The sequence below is a fragment of the Trachemys scripta genome, chromosome 2 (genome assembly GCF_013100865.1).
Source record: "Trachemys scripta elegans isolate TJP31775 chromosome 2, CAS_Tse_1.0, whole genome shotgun sequence".
NCBI lineage: Eukaryota > Metazoa > Chordata > Testudines > Emydidae > Trachemys > Trachemys scripta.
In genome coordinates this window covers 2442216-2465766 of record NC_048299.1, presented here as the reverse complement: position 1 = coordinate 2465766, position 23551 = coordinate 2442216, and the positions used below count along the sequence as shown (strand labels likewise).

At 55.1% G+C, this 23551-nt stretch overlaps 1 protein-coding gene across 1 annotated transcript in view; it reads left to right on the top strand.

The window, feature by feature from the left end:
• The first annotated feature begins 3503 nt into the window (after nt 1–3503).
• Nucleotides 3504–23551, top strand: part of PTPN23 (protein tyrosine phosphatase non-receptor type 23) — a 38128-nt gene continuing 18080 nt past the window's right edge. The window contains exons 1-7 of the mRNA XM_034759729.1: nt 3504–3662; nt 14152–14226; nt 17664–17791; nt 19136–19212; nt 20296–20345; nt 21286–21417; nt 22975–23055. Of these exons, the coding sequence (XP_034615620.1) occupies nt 3579–3662; nt 14152–14226; nt 17664–17791; nt 19136–19212; nt 20296–20345; nt 21286–21417; nt 22975–23055 (627 nt within the window). The 5' untranslated portion in view covers nt 3504–3578. The remainder of the gene's footprint in view (nt 3663–14151; nt 14227–17663; nt 17792–19135; nt 19213–20295; nt 20346–21285; nt 21418–22974; nt 23056–23551) is intronic.

Here is a 23551-nt window from a genome sequence, read left to right as displayed (position 1 = left end):
TCTCCAACTCTTCCCTCTACTCCCCCGTCCTTTCCCTGTTCTGTTTATCCCTCATCTCCTCCTCCACTCCTTCCCCCTCCCCCGTCTCTATTTTCTATCCAGGGCCACCACTGCCATGCTTGGGTTCGTCTCCAATGGGATGGGGCTCTTGGGCGCCCAGAAGAAATGGGATCCATAATGGAACCACAGCTGGGCTTGGAAAATCCAGATCCCACCCCACCCCCTACCCCCCAGCTTCCTTAAGGCTCATGTCCATCTACTCAAGCACCCATCCCCATCTCCCTAAGTCAGATGTGCCCAGCACCCTGGTGTCGGTCCCTGTAGGGATGAAAGGGTTAATCTCGGGAGGGACTTCCCAAGCTGCTCCTCTTTCTAGGCAGGGTACCCTCTCCTCCTCCTCCTCTTCAGTTGCCATGGGAACAGAGTGGGAAGCCAGGCTGCGGGGGCGGCACTGAGCTCGGTCCTCCCCCAGCATGTTCATGTTCCGCAGCGATGAGATCAATAATTCACAAACGCCTCGGCGCCAGGGAAGCCTCAGATGCCCCCGGCCTCCACGTCTGGCCCTCAGCTCTGGGAGCCCGTTGTCCGAGGGTACAGAGCAAAGGAGAAGGGGAGCGGAGGGGAGGGGGCTGAGAGATGCAGGGGGCATGGGATCAAGCCCGCAGGGGGTCAGATGGGCCAGGAGATAGGCACAGGCTGCAGATCTCCCCAGCACGGGCTCAGAGCTGGTTAGGACTGGTTGATGGCTTCTGTGAAATGGGTCTTAGCCCATCACCTGGGGACACACTCATATATGCAACAGCGGCTGCCACGGATGAGTCCCCTTGTCGGCAGACTTAGCAGAGAGGCCAAGGATTGAATGGGCTACCATGACTGACCTCTCCCACCACCCACCAGATGATCCCTGTGGGTCTGCAGTGAGGCACATTGTAGGAGCAGCCCTCTCCCCACCTGTATCTCCTCTGGGGTCTCACACCCTTCCTGGGGTGGGCTGACTCCAGCTGAGAGAGGGGATGCACTAGAGAGGTATCAAACAAAGCAGGGTATGGGGAGGGTTGGCCAGAAGCTGATCCTCGGCTGGTCAGTCAGGAGAGCTTGATCCTCTCCTGCTACAAGTTCAAAGCAATCAATGGATGTCACAGTTAAAGCTGGGATTAGCCAGTGGAACTCATGGCCACAAGATATCATGGAGGTCAAGAGCGTAGAAGCATCCCCAAAAGGCCTTTCTCTATATCATGGGCCCCTTGCTTCAGGGCACAAGTCTGGGGATAGGACGAGATCTCCCCAGGGGTATTTTACTGCATGTCTGTCCAAGCTGGGAGTTCCTGGCGCTTGCCTCCAAAGTAGCTGGTATCATTCACGGCCAGAGACTGGCTACTGGACCAGCTGGATCAACATGGTGATTTCTACATTCCCCCTCTTTCCCTGCTGCTCACGTGCCTCTCTTCCTTTGCAGGGACCGCCTGCACATTTGGGACCCCTGGGCTAGATGATCCCCTTCAACCCCCCACTATCCAAGGGCAGCCTCCCACATGTCTAGGGTCTCCCCTGCATTTGGGTTGGAGTCACACCTGCTCTGGTGTGGGAGGGAATCGAGGTGCGGAGACTGGATACAGCCAGGAGTGGGGGGGCATCAGGAAGTTGGTTTCTTCACATGAGCCCCCCATGAAATCTAGGGTCAGCCCACTCTGGGTCTGGAGTATGTGGCCGTTGCCAGTGTGTGCTGTCTGCAAGCGCCTGGGCTGGGCCTGACCTGGGAATGTTCATTAATGGATAAGTTTCAGAGTAGCAGCCGTGTTAGTCTGTATCCGCAAAAAGAAGAACAGGAGTACTTGTGGCACCTTAGAGACTAACCAATTTATTAGAGCATAAGCTTTCGTGGACTACAGCCGAAGAAGTGGGCTGTAGTCCACGAAAGCTTATGCTCTAATAAATTGGTTAGTCTCTAAGGTGCCACAAGTACTCCTGTTCTTCTTTTTATTAATGGATAAGACTCTCTGCTTGGGACAGAAGGGCACAGAGCATACCGATTTACCGGCCAGCGGCTGAACAGAGCTGTCCCTTCAACCCCCTTCAACCTCTCCCACTGCTCTCAGCCCCTGGCTTATTGGCAGCAGGCAAAGAAATGCTTTGGTTTAGCTGAGATCTTTTAGCTCAGTCCAGGGGAGTCTGAGTGAGTCTCATCAGGTCCCAGTGCAGGGAAGAACAGCCCCAACGTTCTCCAGGTATCTTTACCCAGGTGCTTCCTATGCACCCTCTCCGCTAGGTGGTGGTATGAGCCACAGGTTGCTGTGTCCTGCCCACAACGGGTCAAGGGATCAGCGGGGCCAGACCTCACTACAGCCACCTGGTCGCCAGTTGCATCTATTGAAAAGCCGCAGATCCAGTATTTGAGCAGCAATGTTATGGTTTTTCCCTCCACTCTGTCTCTCTTTGTCTGTTGCTTTTTACTGGAGGATTAATGGGGGCCTGGTTTCCAACACAAAAAGTCTCTGTGAAATGATCATAAAGGTGATTCTTGTGGCGTGAATTTCGACGCTGGTTAAAAGTGACAGCTGGACAGTCCCGGAGTCTGACATCCACCGTTATCCACTGAGCTGCTACAGCACGAGCACGGGCAGTAGTTGGGCGATCTTCCCACACCCTGTGCCCTGCCCGTGTGTCTCAGCTGGGCCCTGCAGCGCCCGCCTGCATGGGTGACAGAGCCCCCTGTCTCCAGACCCATTCAGTCCGGGGCCTCCCAGTTGCAGGGGGTTTTGTTACATGGAGACCTGCCCGTTGGGATTGGGTGCGAGACCCGCTGCCCTTGTGTCCCACGGGACACCTAATATGTGCCCGATGGCAGAGCTTCCGCTCACAGCTGATCTTGGCTGGGTCTGAGCCCAGGGTGGGAGGCTGCGGGGGTCCTGTCCGATCCCAGATCAGTTCAGACCTTGGTGCTGAGTCGGGCTCTAGCCCATGTGCTGCTGTGACGTGCTACAGTTTAACAGGGGAATGGCGCTGGCTGAATGCCAGGCCCCAGAGCCCCACAGCTGGACCCACTGCAGGCGGCTCTTGGCCCCAGCACTGAGGAATGCAGCAGTGCGAGGCGGGGAGCAGGGGCGGAGAATGGGGGGTGGGTTCTGTACTGACACCCTTAAGGATGGAAGGAGCCCGCTTGTGTACCTCCCGCCCCGCAAGGTACAGGGGAGGAGCCTGTGCCCCGCCCCCCCAGCAGCGAGGGAGGGGCCCTAGGGGAGGAGGCTGTGCCCCGCCCCCCCCGCAGCAAGGGAGGGGCCCTAGGGGAGGAGCCTGTGCTCCGCCCCCCCCAGCAGCAAGGGAGGGGCCCTAGGGGAGGAGCCTGTGCCCCGCCCCCCCAGCAGCGAGGGAGGGGCCCTAGGGGAGGAGCCTGTGCCCCGCCCCCCCAGCAGGCAGGGAGGGGGAGAGTCAGCGTCAGGACTACATTTCCCATCAGGCGCCGCGGCGACTTCCGGAGGGCGGTTTCCGGTGAGGCGCCGCGGCGGGCCGGGGTAGGGGACTAGGGAGGCTCCGGGCCTGCTGCGTTCCGGGCGCGGAGCGGCGCCGGCGGAGCGGCCGGGATGGAGGCCGTGCCCCGCATGCCCATGATCTGGCTGGACCTCAAGGAGGCCGGGGAGTTCGGCTTCAACCAGGCCGTGAAGAAGGTGAGGGGGAGGGCGGGTCAAGTGTTTGGGGGAGGGGCCGTTGGGCGGGGGGGAGTGTGTAGGGGGCCGTTGGGGCAGGTGTGGGGGAGGGGCCGTTGGGGAAGGGGGCAGGAGTGGGGGAGGGGGCAGGTGTGTGGGGGAAGGGCCGGTGGGGGCGGGGCAGGTGTGTGGGGGAAGGGGACAGGAGTGGGGAAGGGGGCAGGTGTGTGGGGGAAGGGCTGGTGGGGGGGGGGGAAGAGGGAGAGACTTGTTGATGGGGAGGGGGGGGGGGTGGTATGTGAGTGGGGGGGGGGGGGGTAGTTTGGGGGGGGGGGGGGGGGGGACTTGCTGTGGCAGATCCACCCGGGGGTGGTTACTGGTAACTGGGGGGTAAGTGTGTGTGGTGGGGCTGGGCCTGAGGCCCGAGTCTGTCCCTGCCATCCCCACAGTGACACATCAGTCCATATCTCTCCCCACCACCACCACCGCTGCCCTTCCCCCAGCCTGGAGATGCCCCCCATGCCCAGAGCAGCTGGCCTGGCCGTGTTAGCGAGTGCTCTAGGCCCACGGACGCTCATTACACCCTGGCCCCCCCGCGACTGCAAGCTGCACCCATTGCGAGTCCAGTGACGATGCTCCTGAGGAGGTGGAGGGTGGGGCTGCATTTGCTGGTACCCCCACCCCTCCCTGCCCCAAGTCTGAGAGCTGGGAGAGATTGAAAGGAGTGAAGTGTCTCTTGTGTCTCATTGAACCACTCTCTCTCATGAGAGGGAGAGATTTAAAAAACCTGCCTGAAGAGCTTGGCTCGTTCTGAGTGAGGCTTGGCGAGGGCAAATAGTGTCCCCACGGCACGTGATTTTCCTTGGACTCCACTCATCCCATCGCCACATCCTGCCTCTTCTCTCTCCCCTCCTCTGGCCTCTGCACCTCAGGATCCGTCCGGTGACACAGTGTACCCCATTGCTGCACATGCTGGGAGAGACAGCAGTGGTGAGAGGAGGCCTGGGAAGGAGCCGAGTCCAGCTTGGAGTGGGTTCTGTTCTATGGCTTATTTCTGGTGGGAGTAATTCTCACTGGCAGTGAAATGGCCCCAGGGCCTTATGGGATGCTGGTAAATCTGGATCTAAAGCCCGGTTTGGTACCTCCGCTAGATTGAGAGTCTTACTTGGGTGTTTGCTTCCCATGGGTTTTAAAATGAGGAAGAGAGTTTACATCATTCCTATGTGTCTGGACCCAGTGACTGTCTAAGAGAGCAGTATTCATTTCACCCATTTGTAAGTTGCTTTTCATTGGGATCGCTCAGCCCTGTTCAATAAAGCCAAAGTACCAGATATCGATGGTCAAGAGACCCAACCAGATCAAATGTACTGTCTGAGAGGGGCAAATGGGAGACGTAATGACCTTCAGGGGGAACTGTTCCACCAGCAAATGGGATAAAGTCCCAAGTGATGCAAAGAGATGATCCTAAAGGAGGTAGGAGGGGCAGAAATCCCCCAGGAGGGAGCCCCAAATGGTTATGGAAAAGCCAGTCAAAGCAGGGTCGCTCCTGCTGCGTGCCCTCAAGGGGCTTGAGCAGACCTCCTGTGAGAGGATTTCCATAACACGGACCTTCACTTGCTAGAGTTGGATGCCGAGTTGGTCCAAACTGAGGGTGTGTCTACACTGCATAGCCCCTTAGGGTGTAAACAGCCTACACCAACAGGAGTTTTTCTGCCAGTGTAGGAACATCACCACTCCAAATGACATTCGCTATCTCGACAAAGCCCTCCTCTGTTGGCATAGCTGCATCTACACTGCAGGTTTTGTTGGCAGAGCTGTATCGCGGGGGGTGCGCGTGTGTGTGTTCGCATCCCTGAGTGACACAGCTATGACAACCTAATTTTGAAGTGTAGACAGGCGTGAGCCGTCCTGCCCCATCTCACTGTAATCAATAATTGATTTAATCTAGGCATTTTGAGATGGTCTCAATAATGTTTATTTAATAAGGATGCAATCCAGTGTCTGTTAAAGCCAATGATGAAACCAGTGGGAGGTTTTCCATTGGCTTTAAGGGAGTTTGAATCAAGTCCTAAGAAAGTAGCTAAAAGAGCAAAGGCGCAGCTGTACCCCACAGTCTCATGTCTTTGGAAACTAGAGGCTAACTGAGAACTCTCTTTGCTGCTGTAAAATACTGTGCTATGGCAAAGGAGAGGCAGTGTTATAAAGCAGGGACTTGCGGATAAGCGACGCGATTGCTGAGTTCCTCTGTGTTAAGTCCCAGAGAAAGAGACCAGCTTAAATATCGCTCTTCTGTCTGGGGATGTTTTACTACCATTGTTACCAACAGTGCCTAAGATTTCTAGAATTGAAAGGTTGGTCTCTGTGACTTTGACAGCAGTTTGTTCAGGGTCAGTTTCGTTGTTTCCCTGATAGCGCGGGTCAGTTTCTCTGTCTGTTTGCCTTTCACACAGCAAAAGGGGGGGGAGGGAGTGATTGTAAAACAAAAATTGGCCTGGGCAGTCGGGGTAAGGATTGTGTCTGAAACTGTCTTCACTTGTTTATTCTTAAACTAGCTAGATTTCAAGTGGGCTGTGTCCCTTGGACCCCTCTGTTTTTCCATCTGTATCAATGAGTATGATACTTGCCCATTTTGTATTAACTTTTGTAAAAGAAAATACTTGCCCATCTTTGAGATTTGTTTGAGAAATGTTCGGTTAGTACTAATTCATATTATTTTTGTACGATGTGCAAAATTCTTGTTGCTTTTTGGGGCGGAAAGGCACCTGTCCTCCTATACAGCGACACTCAGGTTTTGGTTGATGCATTTTTTGTTTTTAAAGGGAGACTGTACATGGCTATACATGAAAAATTCCAACTAGGGATTGGTGTTTCTGTAGGGCTGTCTGTCCACAAGAATCTCAAAACATTTTACAAACCAAATTACTACCCTGCATTTAAGTGATCTCTTGGTCTGACACTTCACAGCACACTTTGGAAGACAGGGAGTGAAATGTCTGGTATTCATTTGAAACTCCAGGGGGAATTTAGCTTGGCAGAATATGATTGGTCAAGGACGGCTCCCTGATTTCTGGGAAAAGTATCATGGGATCTTGGATGACCACAAGTAGTTGGGCCTTCCTCAGCTTTTTCTAATGCAGGCCAGAGAGCTGAGTCATGCTTTGCAGGTTGCTGACATGGTGATGATAGTAAGTTAGAAACAGTCCTTGCCATTCCGGTTTGTCTGCTAGTGCTGGAAAGGAGACTAGCCATCAGTAGAACTTCTGCTGCAGTGGATGGAGTGATATGTGCCTACCTAGAGGACGGTGGCTGCCAAAACAAGGCAGTCATTTTAAAATCTCATGGCTGTGTGGCAGGTGTGGCTGCATATGAGGGATGCTCTTACCACTTGGTCAGAGCAAGTGCTGTCTCTTTCAGCATGTTTAAACCTCAGGTTTATTCTTTGTTTAAAAAAGCAAATCCTGAGAAATCTGAAATTAATAGAAATACTTTTGTGCCACTCTTCTCTTTAGATGTAAAGATTTCCCTGCAGTGTTTGCAACCCAGATTTCTTGGCATTTTGCTGGTTGGTACATGAAACGGGAAGTGAAACCAACTAGAAAGCAGACAAACTGACTCCTCCAATTTCAGTACTGGGTGCAGAGATGCAGAAATGGTGAAAAGTAAATTTAAGTGCCTTCAGTTTTAATAATCTAGACAATAGCGAGGTATAGCATCTTATTTTTAAAACAAATTTGATATTTTTTTAACCTGACAAACTTCAGGGTGTTTACCGTCCGCATTTCTCCTCTTCCCTGTGTTTACCTTGAGTGGTGAAGCAGGTGGGATTTGCAGCGTATCATCTGGGATCTCAGATTCCTCCCCCTTTCCTGGTTGTGGTAGGGAGCTTGGATAGCAGGTCTCGGTTTAAACTCCTGGAGGTTTTGGAGGCGCTGCTGGTGAGCACAGTGGTAGCATCTGGCCGACGTCGGTAAGTTCTGAGCTTAGCAAAAGCACTTCTAAAAATCCAACGGTCTCTAAGCGCTTGATGAAGATGTGCTGATTTAGTCCTGTTCCCCCCACATTCCTACATGCACCCTGTGAGGTAGGGGAAACTAAGCTATGGAGAGACTCAGTGGCTTGCTGAGGGCCCCCCTGTGGCTGAGTGGCAGGGTCAGGACTCTCGGGTTCTAATCCTAGCTCTGCTTCCGAATTGCTGCATGACTTGGGGAATTCTTCGTCTCCCCTCCTGCACCTGGGAAAGGGGGATAATACCCACCTCACATGGGGCTGAGAGGCTTAGCCGAGGATTGTGACGTGCTACAGCCTCAGATGGGAAATGCTAGGGAAGTTGATTAATCACTGAGGCCTGGTCCACACTAACCCCCCAATTCGAACTAAGATACGCAACTTCACCTACGTGAGTAACGTAGCTGAAGTCAATGTACGTTAGTTCGAACTTACCGCAGTCCAGACGTGGCAGGCAGGCTCCCCCGTCGACTCCGCCTACTCCTCTCGCCGAGCAGGATTACCGGAGTCGACGGGGAGCACTTCTGGGTTCGATTTATCGCGTCCAGACAAGATGCGATAAATCAAACCCAGAAGTTCGATTGCCTGCCGCCGAACCAGCGCGTAAGTATAGACAAGCCCTCAGTCTCTGCTTTCCACCCTTGGTTCCAGTTCTTCTCTACGCTGGTTTGCCACTACTTAGAGCCCCGAGTAGGCTGGAGGAGCTGGGCTTGTGCAGTTAACGGAGGAGATCCCATTTAATTTTCCTTTTCTATTCGGCCCCAGGATTATAACCCTCCTGTTTGGTTGGGTGCCAGCTTCAGATTCAGTCTTATAGTCAGCAGTTTGTTTGGATTAAGGACAAGCCTGACAGACTCATTGGCAGACGCCATCAGGCCAGAGCGTGACCTTTTTTGGCTTGTGCTCAAACCAGCTCTACCACATTAGCCAGTAACCCGTCAGATCTGAGTTTTGGTGGTTCTCCAGGCTAAGGCGGCTGGGTGCTCTGGCTGTTCTTGATCACGGCTTTCTTGGAAGATCATAGGGCGGGTCCTCACTGCAGCGTTAACTCAACTTCTAACAAAAGTGTTGCCCCCAATTCCAATCCCATCCCCACACATGAATCCTGGCCTTAGGTGTGGCGATGCTTTTAACTCCAGTTGGGTGGCCTCAGGGGGACGTATACTAAAATGTGAGTGAGCACAACTCGGCACTGCTAACACAACTGCTCTAGTATGGATGCAGGTATAGCCCCACTTGAGTGCCGTTCGTCCGCCAGTGCTTTCCCACAATTCCACCCCACGTATCCAGAAAGGACAGACAAGTTCTCCCATAGGTCACTGGGAAAATGCATAGCGAGGCTTGGCTTGCTGCAGTGCTAAGAATGCTGGGATGTGCTCCCAGAAGCCTTAGTGCCACACCAAGCGAGCACAGCCCCCGTGTGCATGGTGATCTGAGTGTTGTATTGCCACGTGGCTGCTCTCCTGGCCTCCAGCTCTGCCTGGCCACCCCCACGCTAGTAGAACGGTCAGTCTCCATGGCCTTCTGCTGCACCTGTTATGAGGGGGCTGCTTGTGGTGGGCACACTCTCGAGGTGGTTGGTTTATATCAAGGTGGTGATTTAAATCACCAAGTGGAAAGCCTGGATTGAAAGGATCTATTTTAATCAACTTTTCCATGTGTACCTCCGTTATTCTAACACAGTGGTGTGCAAACGTTTCCCGTCGCGCCCGCCCTTACCATTAACGGCATCCGTCCCCACACCCCCCTCATTACCGCAGAGCTGGGGCTAGAGGCGGGAATGGGGGGGGAGCTGCTCTGGGGGTGGAGAGAGAATGAGGGCAGAGCTGGGCCTGGAGGCGGATCAGGTCTGGGGGCTGGAGGAGGAGCGCGGGTTGAGGGTGGAGCTGGTCTGGGGGCGGAGTGGGGCTGGAAGCATGGTGCTGCCTCCCGTGGGCGTTGGCCCGGGCCCCGGCTGCACAGTTTGGGGATCCTGGTTCTAAAGAAAGGTGCATTGTCTTCGGTTGATCTAACCATTAAAACATGTTGATTTGCAGTGAAACAGCCTTTACGCTGGATTTGGTACCTAGTTTTGCTACCTAGGAGGATACGGTATAACTATATATACACTTATTTCAGCAATTACATAGCTTAATATTTTCAGATTCTCATTCATTGTACATTTGTAGTATGTTAGAAAAGGTAAATGAGGTATTGCTCATTTCCTAGGTAACTTTTTGCTCAGGTTGTCAAGCTGCATTAGGATGGAAACTGGAGTTTAACTAAACATACAGCAGAATATAACGTTTATTTTGATTAAACAAAACCTTAAAAGTTTTGGATATCTAAACTTATCAACGCATTATTTCACATTTCCAGCTAAATGATTTATTAAACAGAGGGCTTAACTGTAGGCGGTGAATTCAACTGATTATTTCAGGTCAGCCTGGGAACGTTTTCAAATATGCCTGAATGAAAGTGACTGGAGCTTAAGTTCCTACTTGCCTAAGTCTCTTGAAAACGACAGTCTCCTAAGTTACTTAGGCTGACCTGTTGTGCCATATTTATAGATCTTGACCTCCAAAGTTTCCCCCCTGATTCTTCTTAATCTAGAAAAGCAGCCTTTAACTCAGTTTTTGACAGAGGCTCATGGATTCAGCGTAATTATTTATTTAAATGTTCTGAGATTATAATTTTAGGCCTTGACATATTTTGTATTAGATTCAGATTTCACTTTAAGCAGGTTTATTTAAAAAAAAAACAAAACGAATGATAATTTAAATAACAAGATCAAAATAGCCAATTTAAGTCAAAATTCCCTATTTAAAATTTGTTTTGTTTTCAAACAAATCATTTTGTTTTTATCCACCCTTAAGAAAGAACTGAAGCCACCAACTCACGACATCCGGGTCAGTGAGCAGTTGGGAATGGTAACAGCTGTGAGTCATGGCTGGGCTGGGCTGGATTTGAACCCAGTGACCTAGAGGACAGAGGTTTCTCTCACTCGGACTAGATTGCTGAGCTCTTCCCAGTGCATTCCCATTGTGTGTGCGTGACCCTCCTGCCCAGCCTCTTACCCCATTGCCCTTGTAGCTGCAGGGCGAAAGGCTTCCTGGACTTCCCTAGTGGCTAGCTGCAGCTTGAGAGCCTTGTGGATTTCATAGGATGTCTGTGCGATCAGGTGTCTTCACCTGTCACGAAAAGCATTTTCCTCTGGATGGTACAGCCCCCTCTTCTGGCTCCTGCTAGTACTGCAGGGCCATCAGCCTCATTGCCCCGTATCATTCCTTGGAGTGCTTGTGGCTGATGAAATGTGGATTTTTCTAATGTGCTTTGGAACTGGAGTGGCAGATGAGCAGTGCTGGGAGTCTGAATGCGCTGGCCCCTGCCCAGTGCAGTCTGCAGGCGTTGGTGAGGGGCAATCTCCCCATAAACTGTGCTCTGCCCGTGCGTGGGAACGGCCTGCAGTTAGTTGCTTTTCTCTTCATCCTACGGACCTTGTGACGCATGCTTAGGAGCCTTTGATGTGACTCATCCCACCAGATGTCATAGGAGGCAGTGCAATGTAATGGTTACAGCAGGGCCACTGGGCGTGGGGTTCCTGCTGTCTAGTCCTGCCTTTGTTGTGTGTCTTTGGGGCAAACTGCTCAACCTCTGGGTCTGTACAATGTGATTGACATGCCCACCCTGGGCGGGTGCTTGTGAAAGCCCTCTGGGATCTAGGAACCGGGCCTGGGTAAGTGTGCGGGGTATTGCCAGGTACGTTGTGTTCAGTTCTGATTTTTCAGGCTGCTCCCTCTCCCCTAGAAATCCTTTCCCTCCGCCCCCCAGAGTCTGGGAAGGCTGCCGATTCTTCAGCTCCCCTTCAGAGAGCCATTGACCTCTCTCACTTAGTGCCCCTGTGTGGGACGTCAGAGATCCTGGCCCTCCACCCAGCATGATGGTTCTGCAGCATGTTCCCCTGGCTATCCCTGTGCAAAGTGCTGTCTGCCAGCCGTGCGGCTGCCGAGTCTCCCCAGCCTGTTATTCACCAGGACCCTACGTTTGCCAAAAGACGGCTGGTCCCCCACAGATCTCTAGCTGGTGTCAGCCCCTTCCCCAAACCTCAGGGGACAGCTCGGTTTCTAGCCAGTGTGGAGCTATGTCCCTTCAGTCAAGGGCAGTACGTGTCTGCAATCACCAGCCTCAGTCTCTCTAACAAGGACATTGTCCTTCAAGAGTCTCTCTCCAGCTGGTTTGCAGCCAGCTGGGCATGGCTGGGCCCTCTTCCCTTGAGCATTGCTCTCACAATCCTTTGCTGTCCTGTAGCACTGGCTGGGGATCTCGGAGAGCTCAGAGCCTTCGTTAAGCCCCACAACCCTGCTACCCCCCTCTGCGTGCTGGACCTCCCCATGTAACAGGGAGTGGCTTGCCCAAAGCCCCATGCCAAGTCCGTGCCAGAGCCACAAATAGACTCCCTGTGTCCTGGTTCCTAGTCTCCTTTGCTGGCCACTAGACTGGACTCTAGTGGAGTCCTCGCCCTGCCCAGGCCAGGGGCTGCCAGACGCAGCTGTGTGTGTAGCTCCAAAGGCTCTCGCTTGTTGCTCTAGTCAGTGTCGTGTGCGGAATGCTCCCTGCCCCCCCGTGGCATTGCTACATTCTGTGGGGCCCGGAAAGCTACCCCTGTCCTCTGTGTGAGCAGTGCCGCCCCAGCTGCCGGAGTGCAGTGCACACGTCTGGCGCCTGCGGGCACCCAAGAAATAGACGGTCCCTCAGGTGCTCTGTGCAGTGAACAGCGGATCAATACCCCGCTGCAGGCGTCTCTCGCGGTGACGTCACCTGCACTGCTCAGGACCCATGTGGTGCTGCGGTGCTGAGCTGACAGTGCATGTAGCCGCCAGCCGTGGCTCCTTGTGCTGCGACCCCATTGGTTCATCCAAGCTATGTGAGGTTGGCTGGAGTGGGGGGGATCCCCAAGATTTTACAGGCGATGGCTCGCTGGCTCTCCTCGCTCTCGAGTCAGGATCGCGGCTGCACCTCAGCGTGGTGTTGGGGGTACTGTGCTGCTGGGGGCACCGTCTTTCCCGTCAGATGCAGAACCCTCGTGCTGGCCACATGTGTTCGCTCAAGATCCCAGGGGCTGTGTTACCTCCAGTTCTTGGACGCATTTCAGTTCTGAGAACTACCTTTGTCTCCTGACTCTTCCCTGCAGATTCTCTTTGAATCTGTATTCTCACGTTGCTGTGCGCTGGTAAACACCTGCTGTGTTTCACCCCAGAGGTGGCCGCGTTTCAGAGCTGAGCGGCGTTGGGGCTGAACTCTGAGGAAAGGCAGTCATCATTTAAGCTTGGGCTGGGTAAAGCACTGGAGGCTACGCAGGCAGGAACAATTCAGGCCTGGCTGCTGGGGGAAATGAGAGAATGAGTGCCATCAGACATGGGGGTAGGGTGCTTTACTGGGCCCAGCGGAGAAGAGAGCCCCGATCGGTTTTGATTTGCATAGTGCATGGTGCATTACAGGCAAATCAGAGAGAAGATCCCTGCCCTGAGGATCTTGCCATCTGACCTAGACTCTACCATGGTGGGGAGGGGAGAAGGGGAATGTGACGGGAAAGCTGGAGGAGGGTGCATAGGTTGATAGTTACACGTGGGTCTGTCTTACCTTATTAAGTGTCCTGTAGGTATCTGGGAGCCTGGCTTGGCACTTCTGAACCTTAACAAGGGTGCAGCTGCCAGTAGCCGTGGCAGACCTGTAGCTGAAAGGTTGGCAGGCCGGGCCTGCGTGGCTCCATTGGACAAGAAGCTGTGATGAAACCTTTCCCCTGGTCAGCCCCTGGCTGGACAAGTGAAGATGCAGCATGTGTTGCTTCTTGAGCAGACCCGTCACCCGGGCAGTGGTGGCCGCTTGCTGCAGATTCACGTTTGGCAGCACGCTCTCCTTGGCCGCTCACGCTGAATATGGCTGCTCAAGTCAAAGATCAGCTGCGGTCCCTGCTAAGCCTGGGCCACAGGAGGGAACAGGGCTGCAGGCTGGGTCTGTAACTCCAATGACTTGGTGGGCTGAGGGGTGTCTCACCAGGGCTGGGTGTGGCCAGCTGCGCTCAGGCTGCAGATCTCCTTCTGCAGGACGCCTGGCTCTGACTTGAAGGCTGCAGGGAAATAGGGGCACCCACTGTCCGAGGAAATACACTGGCTCCTTCAAATTGGAGGTGGCTTCCATGTGCTGTGGGCTGACTGGCTGTGTGGGGGCAACGCAGGGAACTGGTGACCCGTTCCTGGCCTTGCAGGGGGGCTTTCAGTCTCCTGCTCTGAGCCCCTCTCCCTCAACGAAGACAGAAACAGCCTGGCCTGTGCAACACCCCGAAAGCCCAATCCCGAGTGTCTCTGCCACCCTTTATAGGGGTTTCCGCTGCCCCTCTTGCTGTCTGGCTCCAGCTGGCGCGCCGGCAATGCCAGGGCAGCTCTGCTCCGGGGAATGGTTCTCGATTTCTCCTCTCCGCACCAGTCCCAGACACGAGCTCTGATTTTAGTTTTTTTTCTCTCTCCAGTTTGTTCTGAAGAACTATGGCGAGAGTCCCGAGAGCTACAATGAAGAGCTGAAGAAACTTGAACTGCTCCGGCAGGTGAGTGTGTGCTGGCGCTGTGCTGTCTGTAATGGGGCTACGAGGCGGGGCAGTCCCACGGGGAGACGGTCCCTGCCCCAGAGCGCACAGTACAGCTGGGGCTGACAAAGGCCGGCAGGGAAAGTGACTCACCCAAGGGCAGGCCAGCGACTGAGCCGGGAACAGAATCCAGATCTCCTGGCCGCAGCCCACGAGGTAGAGCCCACGGTTCTATGGTGGGTGTGCTGGTGTCTGCTCCTGCACCCGTGGCCCTCCAGTGCCAAGCCGTAAAGGGGAGGGGAAGCTTTCTACATGTGAAACCTCCACTGCCTTGCTGGGAGGGATCCCAGGCACAGTGTGACCTGAATACAGGTGAAGGAACCCCAGCCCAGGAGCCTACGGCCCTCCAGCCCGCATGGGCAGCAGCAGGGGTGCCCACCTCCCGCGCCCCCTGCCAATGTGCCCGTGGAGGGGTGGGGGGATTGGCTTGGTTCGCTCTCCGCGGCCTGCTCAGTGCTGGAGTCAGTGTGAACCAGGGGGCCTGGTGGTGCCATTTGTGTGTGTGTGTGGGGGGTGTTCAGTGTTGTGGACACTGGTCCGTTGGGACACCCCCAACTCATCACACACACACAGCAGCAGCCCCTCCGGTGGGAAGGAGTTTGAGGCTCCCCTACGGCTACGTGGACCCCAGCTCCTTGGGCAGCCCCTGCAGTTACTGTGGTTAGCCCCTAACAGCGCAAAGCTCAGCACTGGGGCGGGGTCTCATGAGATTGAGGGGAGAGGAGGTTCCTTAGTGGGGGCAGGGAGGCTGGGTCCTTCTGCGAGGTGGGATCAGTGGGGATCAGTGGGGAATTGCGCCAAGGCCCCTCCATCCCCCCACCCCCATGCTGCCCCTGTCCCTGCTGCCCGGAGAGGCACATCGTAGACAGGGCTGGAGGAGAGGCAGGTAAATGGTGGTGGGAGCAGGAGGGCTGGGCAGGGTTCCTGGCCTGCAGAGATGCTGTAGGCTCAGGGGCTCCCACCCTCTGTGGCCCTGGGTTTTGCAGGGCCGCCCAGCCCAGCCAGCAGTGGTTGCTGCCGACCCCCTCTGGAGTCGAACCAGGGACCTAGAGGAAGGAGCTGCCGGCAGTGGTGGCTGTGATGTGAACTCCCTGAGCTGAGCTGTTGTGAGTGGCTGACACGAGTTCCCAGAGACGTTTGTGGGGTGCTGTGATAAGGTCAGCGCCACTCACAACAGCTGAGCTTATCAGCTGGAGAAGGACCATGGGATGGAGGGACGTTTCCAGCCAAGCCAGGCACTGGAGTTCGTGCGCCTGTGTCAGCGGAGCCTGAAATGCAGGCAGGCAAAGCGGAGAGGGCTGTCTGGCCCGGGGAATTGGTAATGGGGTGATTATGTCGTTCACATCTTGAGGGCCAGGTCGGCTCCCAGCCAGTCTTCTCCATCATGTGGTGAAGTGACATTCCCCCCAGCTGACAGGTGTCCGTGAGCTCACGGCGCTCCCTGCAGAGAGGCCCAGGACTGAACGGGCCGTGGAAACCCAGCTGCCCAGGAGAGAGGCAGCGCAGGGGAGGCAACGCGCTCGTTGCTGTGGATAAACGGAGCCGGTCATTGCAAGACACCTTTCAGGGTAACCACGCGGGACTGCCTTCGCGCCCGCTTCCGGCAGCAGCAGTGCAGCGAACCCAGCCGGAGTGACCGCAGTTACCTGACCCGCTTGAAAACCCAGGGGGAAAAACATCAGGGTTGTGCCATTAGCTTTCTCCTGTTCCGTGTGTGCGGAGCCCTGAGGTGGGGGGTACTAAGGAGTAGCTTGGCCTGGCACAGAAATAAACTTCTGCCCCCAGCCAGGCCAGGCCAAGCCAAGCGCATCACTAAGGGCAGCACGGCTGGATCCTAGCGCCTTGCTGCCTGGCTGATGGAGCATGGCAGTTAGCACTTGTGCTGGGAGAGGTTTGCTCTCTTCCGTTTGTGTGGCTGTGCTGCGGGGAGAGAGGGCGCCAGCCGTTTCCCGTAAGGCTGGAGCTGAGCTCTGACGCTGGTGAGCGATTGCTTCGGCATGGGAGTGATGAGTGAGCGCATTCCTCTCCGCTGGAAAAATGTAACACTTTTCCTGCCCAGCTTCCGTGGCAGGGTCTCTGCTTTCCCAAAGGCAGTCCCTTCCTGGGAGGGGAATCTCTCATTCATTTGTGCTCCAGTAGTGCCTTGAGGCTCAGCTGAGATCGGAGTCCCGTTGTTCTAGGCACTGTTCAGAGAGATGGTCCCTGCCCTGGAGGGCTGGCAGCCGAAATGGATCAGACTAAGAGAGGGTGGAAGGGGGTCACAGCCCCTCTCTGGCAGCACTAGCTGTGCTAGTGGAAGGATCCCACACCTGCTGACTGGGGTTTTCTGGTCTCCTGATCTCTGACAGAGATTGGTATTTAAAACCCCTTCCACAATTCTGCTGTGAATGCTGAGAGCACTGAGTGTTCCTGCTGGCCATATGTAGCTAGTGACCCTCTCTGTTAGCTCTCTCCGAAGCCCCTTGCGGCCCTCCCTGGTCCCAATTAACCTGACTTTGTCATTTGTCAGCTTTGTAACTCTCAACTCATGCCCCCTCGCCCCCGTCCCATTCCAGATCACTAATTAATCAACTAAACAACACGGGACTTGGTGCGGAACCTGCAGTCCTTGCTGTTAACCTTTTGCTGTGCTGAAAATTGACCATTGAATCCTACTTTGTTTTCTGTCTTAGCCTGTTTTTTGATCCATGATACTTTGCCTCCTCCCCATGATGACTTAACTTCTTTGATAGCCTTTTGTGTGGGATCTTGTCAGAGGCCTTTTGGATGTCGAAGCACATAGTCAACAGTTCTCCTTTCTCCAGTCCTTTTCTGACATGCTCAGAGAATTCTGAGAGACCAGCAAGTCCGTTTTCCTTTGCAGAATCCGTGCTGGTTAGTCCCTCTGTCATGAGCTGCCAGGTGTTTTGTTTTTAGTGATCATTTCACTCAGTTTGCCCAGAACGGATATCAGCCTGACACCTGGCATTTAATGTAGCAAAGTACTTTGAAAGCCTTGGGCTGAAGGCGTTGTGGGGTGGTGGGTGTCTCCTGAGTTGGTGACATACCTGGCTGCCTTCAGTTCCAGAACAGAGGCCCCAGGCCTCTCCCGAGCTTGGCATAATCAGTACTTTGTTGCAGTTGTACCACTGGATTGGGAAACTGCCCACCCCAAGTGTGTGAAAGGAGAGGGGAATCTCCATCCCAGCCAAGAGGAGACACTCTGGAGAGTGGCTAATGCCCTGGCTTCTGCAGCTGGCCCCTGGAAAGTCCCTCTGGGGAGCCATTTCAGAGTGATCTCCCTCCCCGATCACGTAAGCGGATTTCACTGCCAGCCAAATACAGCCCAGGCCCTCTATCTGTAAGCATGGCGCTGCCTGTTGCCTTGAAGCACTGCTCCTTTCTCTCTCCTCCTCCAGAATGCCGTCAGCGTGCCCAGGGACTTTGAGGGCTGCAGCATCCTGCGGAAGTACTTTGGCCAGCTTCACTACCTGCAGAGCCGCGTCCCCATGGGCGCGGAGCACGAGGCGGCTGTGCCCGTCACGTGGTAAGTGCAGCGGTTTGGTGGGGTTTGTGGGGCGGCAGGAGAGGGAGCAGGCTTCCCCGCAGCCAGCGATCTACCCCTGCCAGGGCACCCTCCGCTGACACTGGGAGCTGGGACGTGATCCAATGGGAGATTCTTTGAGCAGAGGAGCTGAAGCTGGGGCTTGCCAGTGGACTCACTGTATGACCTGGCTTTGTCTCTTGCCTCAATTTCCCTATCCAGGTGGGTAGCTTCCTTGGCCCTGGTAATCTCCTGCCTAGACTCCTGTGGTGTCCTACCCTCGTAGGCCGCCAGCTGTGCTAGTGTGGATGGACTGAAGGCATATTCCCCTTCCTCTTCCCTGACCCAAGTTCCTCTGCCGGCTCAGCTGGATTCCATACTGCTCATCCCCACCCCACCTACATCTCCCGTGTCCCTGGGCTCCGCCAGCACCCCTCGCCCCGTCTCCTTTGCCCCTCGCTAGGAATCTCCTCTTTGATCCTGCGTCCAGCCACCAATGACTCTCCCTCCGCCAGCCTTCCCAATGATGTGTACAACGGAACAAACCCAGACCAAGTTCCCCCAGCCTCACTGTGTCCTTCCCTGGTGCCCAGTGTGATCTCGCCCAGCAGCGTGTCTCTGTTCTAACCCTGCCTGGCACGCCCTGCGGGCAGAGCCCCGTCTCTAGGCTCTCCACCCAATGCCATGCGCACCTCTGACTCGAGAGAGCTCTAATACTGCAAGCCGGGGAGCAGAGTATTTCCCTCCCCGGGGCTGTGAGGGTGAGTGCAGGTTTGTAGCGCACTGGGAGAGTCTGGGATGGAAGAAGCAATGTAGTAACTGAGATTACGCCACCTGCCACCGACATGCAGCCCCCTCTGGCTCTCTGAGCGGTGCCGTATGCGTCTCAGCCTCTGGAGTGTGGCCCTCCTTGTCCCTCCAGCCACCTTGATTGCCCTTCCTGCCGCAGCTGGGATTTCAGTGCGTTAGGGTGCAGCGATGGCCCTGGGGGGGCACAGGACTGACCAAGAGGGGTTGGTTTACACCACCTGGCGGCCGTGGTGGAGGCTGGGCTTTGGGGCTAAGCAGACTGGGCCTGGCACCACTCAAACATTACAGGGTTTGCTGGTTTATGTACCTAGCAGCTTCCCATCTCCCACTCAGTTTGGAGTGGACTCTATGCCAGCTACATAGGCAAGTGAGTCTAAATCATTTGGATCACCCGTGCCTGTTCTGAGCCGTTAGTTGTTAGCTGTCCGCCTTCCCTGGAAACGTGGCCATGGGGCCCCTGGGGCAGCTGGGTTGTGCATCTGGCCATCTCGCTGGCTCACTAGTGCAGGCACCAACCCTGGGCTTCTCTGTTCACAGGACGGAGATCTTCTCTGGCAAGGCGGTTACCCACGAGGACATCAAGTATGAGCAGGCGTGCATCCTCTATAACCTCGGTACGGCCCGGGAGCCCACCTGGGGTTTGCTTGGCACCAGAGAAATGCCCTGCTCCCTGGCTAGGCCTCGTTCCCTACTCCACAGGATCCATTGTCCAGCCTGGTCCTGCTGCTCAGTGAGGGGAGGGAAGGGGGTGACCGCTGCAGGGGCATTCAGCCGATCTGCCCGCAGGCCTTTCTGTGATCACAGCTCAGAGCAGGCAGCCAGTGGTGGCAGTCGGCATGAAGCTGCCCGCAGCTGGAAGTGCTGGGCCTTGGGAGAGCAGAGCCATGATGTCTTGAAGTGTTACCATGATCACTGAGGACAAATGAGCCCCTGTTTCCTTGGCTCTGTCAGATTCTGCTGGCCACTAGAACACCAGCCAGATCTGAACCCTGGCACGAGACCCTCAAGTGAGGCTTCAGCCCGGGCATCTGCCGGTGCAGGACAGGCTGATCTTCAGGGTCAGCTCCAAAGGGCTCCTCCCTTCATTGTGATCGATGAATGACAAGCCAGAGGATCACCATGCGTCCCCCTCCCCCGCAGGCCAATCCAGGCCTGGTCTAGGAGAATAGTTGCACCCGTTTAATTAAATCAATTTGAAATTGATCCAGTTCAGCTAGTGCAAACCCAGCCGGTTGTACTTAAACCGGTTTAGCCCTCATGTAAATAGATGCAGTTTAGTGCAATGAGAGATCGACGATCAAAATCAGCAAGGATTAAAATGGTGTAGGTCAGCATTTCTCAAACTGGGCTCCGGACCCCTGGGGTCCCCCTCCCTCCCAGTGCCTCCTGCACACTGGGGAACAGCTGTTCAGTCCCTCCCAGTGCCTCCTGCACACTGGGGAACAGCTGTTCAGTCCCTCCCAGTGCCTCCTGCACACTGGGGGAACAGCTGTTCAGGAGCGTGTGGGAGGGAGGGGAGGAGTGGGGACAGGGCGTGCTCAGGGGAGGGGGTGGAAAGAGGCAGGGAAGAGGAGGGGTAGGGGGTGGGGCCTTGAGGGATGGGGTGAAGTGGGGGCTGAGCGGGGTGTTAGGGGTCTGTGGAAAATGGCCTTACACATTTTGCCAGTGGCCTGATCTGAGCTTCCTGTTCCCAACAGGGGCATTGCATTCCATGCTGGGCGCCATGGACAAGAGAGTCTCCGAGGAGGTAAAGATGCTAAACCCCTCGTGGTCCGTCCCACCTTATCATGGGTGGTTTCTTCCAAACAGATGAGAGCACAAAGGTTGGCAGGGTGGCGAGTCTTTTCAGTAGCGATTGTGAATCTCCGGAGGGGACTGGTCACGTTTCCAGGGGCACGATCCCTTCAAAAACTGCTCTGCAGTCTGAAGATTTTGTATCGCTCGTGCCAGGTGCTGGGATTCCCGGGACTGGGAGAGAGGGATGAATACGGGATTTTTCTTGACATAGTGTGTAGTTATAGCAGTGCCTGCGGCAAGCTCTGGGCGCCGTGACGTAATTTAACACCCCCATGTAACCCCACATGCGATCTTGCCTCCAGCCAATAACAGACCCTCCCCCACCCTCTGAGCAGATACCTGGAAAAGATGGGCCGGGCCACGCCACGTACCCTGATGGCAAGGACTTCTCCTGGAGAGTTCTGCCAGCCACTCCCTCCTCTCCTGGCCTGGGGAGCTCCCAGCTGACCTTGCTTATGGAAGCATTGCCTGGGAAGAGAGTCCCTCTGCTGACTAGCTCCCAAGCCATGTAGGACTTCACAGCTGAAAATCCCACCCGCCCCGTCTGGGAACCGAATGGAAGCCAGAGCAAGGGGGTAACTTATTACAGCCAGAAAGTAAGCAGCAGTTGCTTTTGGCACCCGCTAGTCTGAGTGGTCTCATGGGGTCACCCCATGTAGAGTGTCATGGTCATCCAGTCTCCAGGTGATGAAAGCCTGGACAACCGGGACAGGAGAAGGTTGAACACCACTTAAGATGGTAACATTTGGGGTTTAAGTCCACTAATGAAGGCTGTTGGTAAATTTCAGGCGTCAAGACAACATGGCTTCTATGCAGTGCCCTCTGCTTTGGCTTGGGTGGGTTAGAGCCTTACATGTTTCTTCTCCCCCTTCTGCGGCGGCCCTGGCCAGGGTATGAAGGTTTCCTGCACCCATTTCCAGTGCGCGGCTGGGGCTTTCACCTACTTGCAGGATCACTTCCCTCACTCCTACAGCGTGGACATGAGTCACCAGATCCTTAACCTCAACATCAACCTCATGCTGGTAAGGGTGGGCGCTGGCTTTGCTGCTGCTCACCATTTATGCTGGGCTCCAGTGGCTGGGCTTGTTAGATGCAGTTCATTTAAAGGGATCTCACCAAAGCGGACGAGGCGAGGGGAGGAGGAGACGCGCTCGGTATTGGGCCTAGCCTTGTCTCATTTTTCAAAGGCCAGTTGGAGTGGGAGCCACCCTTGGACAGAGCTGGATAAAGACGGGGTTGTCCCAGTACCTTGGCACGTGCAGATTGTAAGCCTGCTGTCTGCTTAGAGGGAAATGGTCTGTCTGCAAAAGGTGGCCAAGAGAGGCTTCCGATGTCTGTCCTTGTTCAGGAGAGATCCCAGAGCGCTGTGGTAGGGGAGGAATCGTGTGTCCGGCTCCAGGACATACACTGATCCCCACAGGGGCAAGAGGAATATTTTTCTCTCCATCCGCAGGGTTGCACGGGTGGCTGCATGCGTTGTGGGGTCTGCACGCTTTCCTCAGAAAGTGCCCGGTCCCCAGTCTGTCGGGTTGGGATACTGAACTCTCGGGCCTAATGGCCTGACTAGCAAAGGCAGTTCTAAACGTCCGATCGAGGAGAGTAAAACGTGGGAAGGGAAGAAGTAGGTTCAAATTTCCAAGGAGGGGGCTATTGACAGAGCAGCTGGAAATACCTTGACATTGTCCTTCTCCCTGTAGAGAAGAAAGGTAGAGGTGGGTGTGAAGGAAGCTGCCGTGGTTTACTGCATCAGGGGATCCCATTATAACAGCGCCCTGCCACTTGCATGCTCTTTGCTTTATCCATTCTCTTGTGCCGCTCTGGGAGGCGTCAGACCGATCACCATTGTCTGGGCAGCACTTTGGCCTTGAAAGGGAGGAAGGGTTTGGATTTTGACTCTCCAGATGAGATGGCTTTATTGGCTCAGTGGCACTGCAGCTGTACCTGGGCTAAGCTGAGCGTAGGTGAAGTCCAGCCTCCGTGGCCAGCTCGCTTTAGCTAGGGGAAAGAGTGGTGGAAGTGTGTGATTGACAGCCCTAGGGATTGGGCAGACAGAGCCCTGCGCTGGCAGGGGCTGACCTACGTTTTTCAGCTCTGATCTCCAGAGCCAGTGCAGCCCTGTCCCCTACGTGGGCCCACCAGCGTACCTCAGTCGTAGGATCGCCCCTGGAAGTTAGAGGGGAGATCTGTCTCCAAGGCCATTCTGTCCGTACTTGGCCTCGCACCTGAGCCCTCCAACGCGGCGGTGGGGTTTTGTCCACCAGAGACTGGGTCGAATCCATGCGCTCACTTCACGTAGGCCAGTGCCTTATGGTTCCCACTGAGGGCTGGCTTTGAATGGCAATGGAGGTGAGAGGCTTTCTATGCATGGCTAGGCCCAGGAGCTGTTCTGGCTTGTAGACCAGAAAGCTGGTCTGTGTTGGCCTGTCCTGCATGGTAGACTGGAGCCACTGCTGCGTGACTCTCCTTTGGGGCAGGGGAGAAGGCGCTGGCTGAGTTTGGGCAGGGGTGACTTGGAGGAGCGCAGGAACACAGTGAAGTCTCTGGGGAGAGCTGAGCATCTCCATTGCTTTTCCTGGAAGGGCCAAGCTCAGGAGTGTCTCTTGGAGAAGTCGATGCTGGACAACAGGAAGAGTTTCCTCGTGGCCAGGATCAGCGCCCAGGTGAGTTACCCAGGGAGCTCTGCTGCACTACACTCGGTGGGCCCCTTAACTGTGATTGAGACGGAGCCCCTCCTGCTGCCCTGCCATGTACGAGAACAACTCCACGGGAGTCTCTGAACCCTGGGAACCAGCTGAGGTGGTTTGCAAGCAGGGAAGGAAATCCCTATAAACATTCACTGCTGTGCTGACTGTGTGGGCAGCAGGGTGGGGAACATTCGCGCTCTGCTAGAGCGTGAGGGCAAGCGAGTAACGGTTTCAAGACTAAGCGGTTAAAAGTCAAGTCATTTGAGTTAGTCAGTGTCTGAGCTTGACGCAATCTTGTCCGAATGAGGACACGGGCTCAGGCCTTCCTGCGGCTGATTGAGAGAGCCCTGTAAGCTGCAATGTCTGGGCACTGTGTGGCAGCCGGAACCCCAGCCTGCCTTTACTTTCCTGCAAAGTAATGCACGTTGGAAAACATAATCCCAAACTTACATATAAAACGATGGGGTCTAAA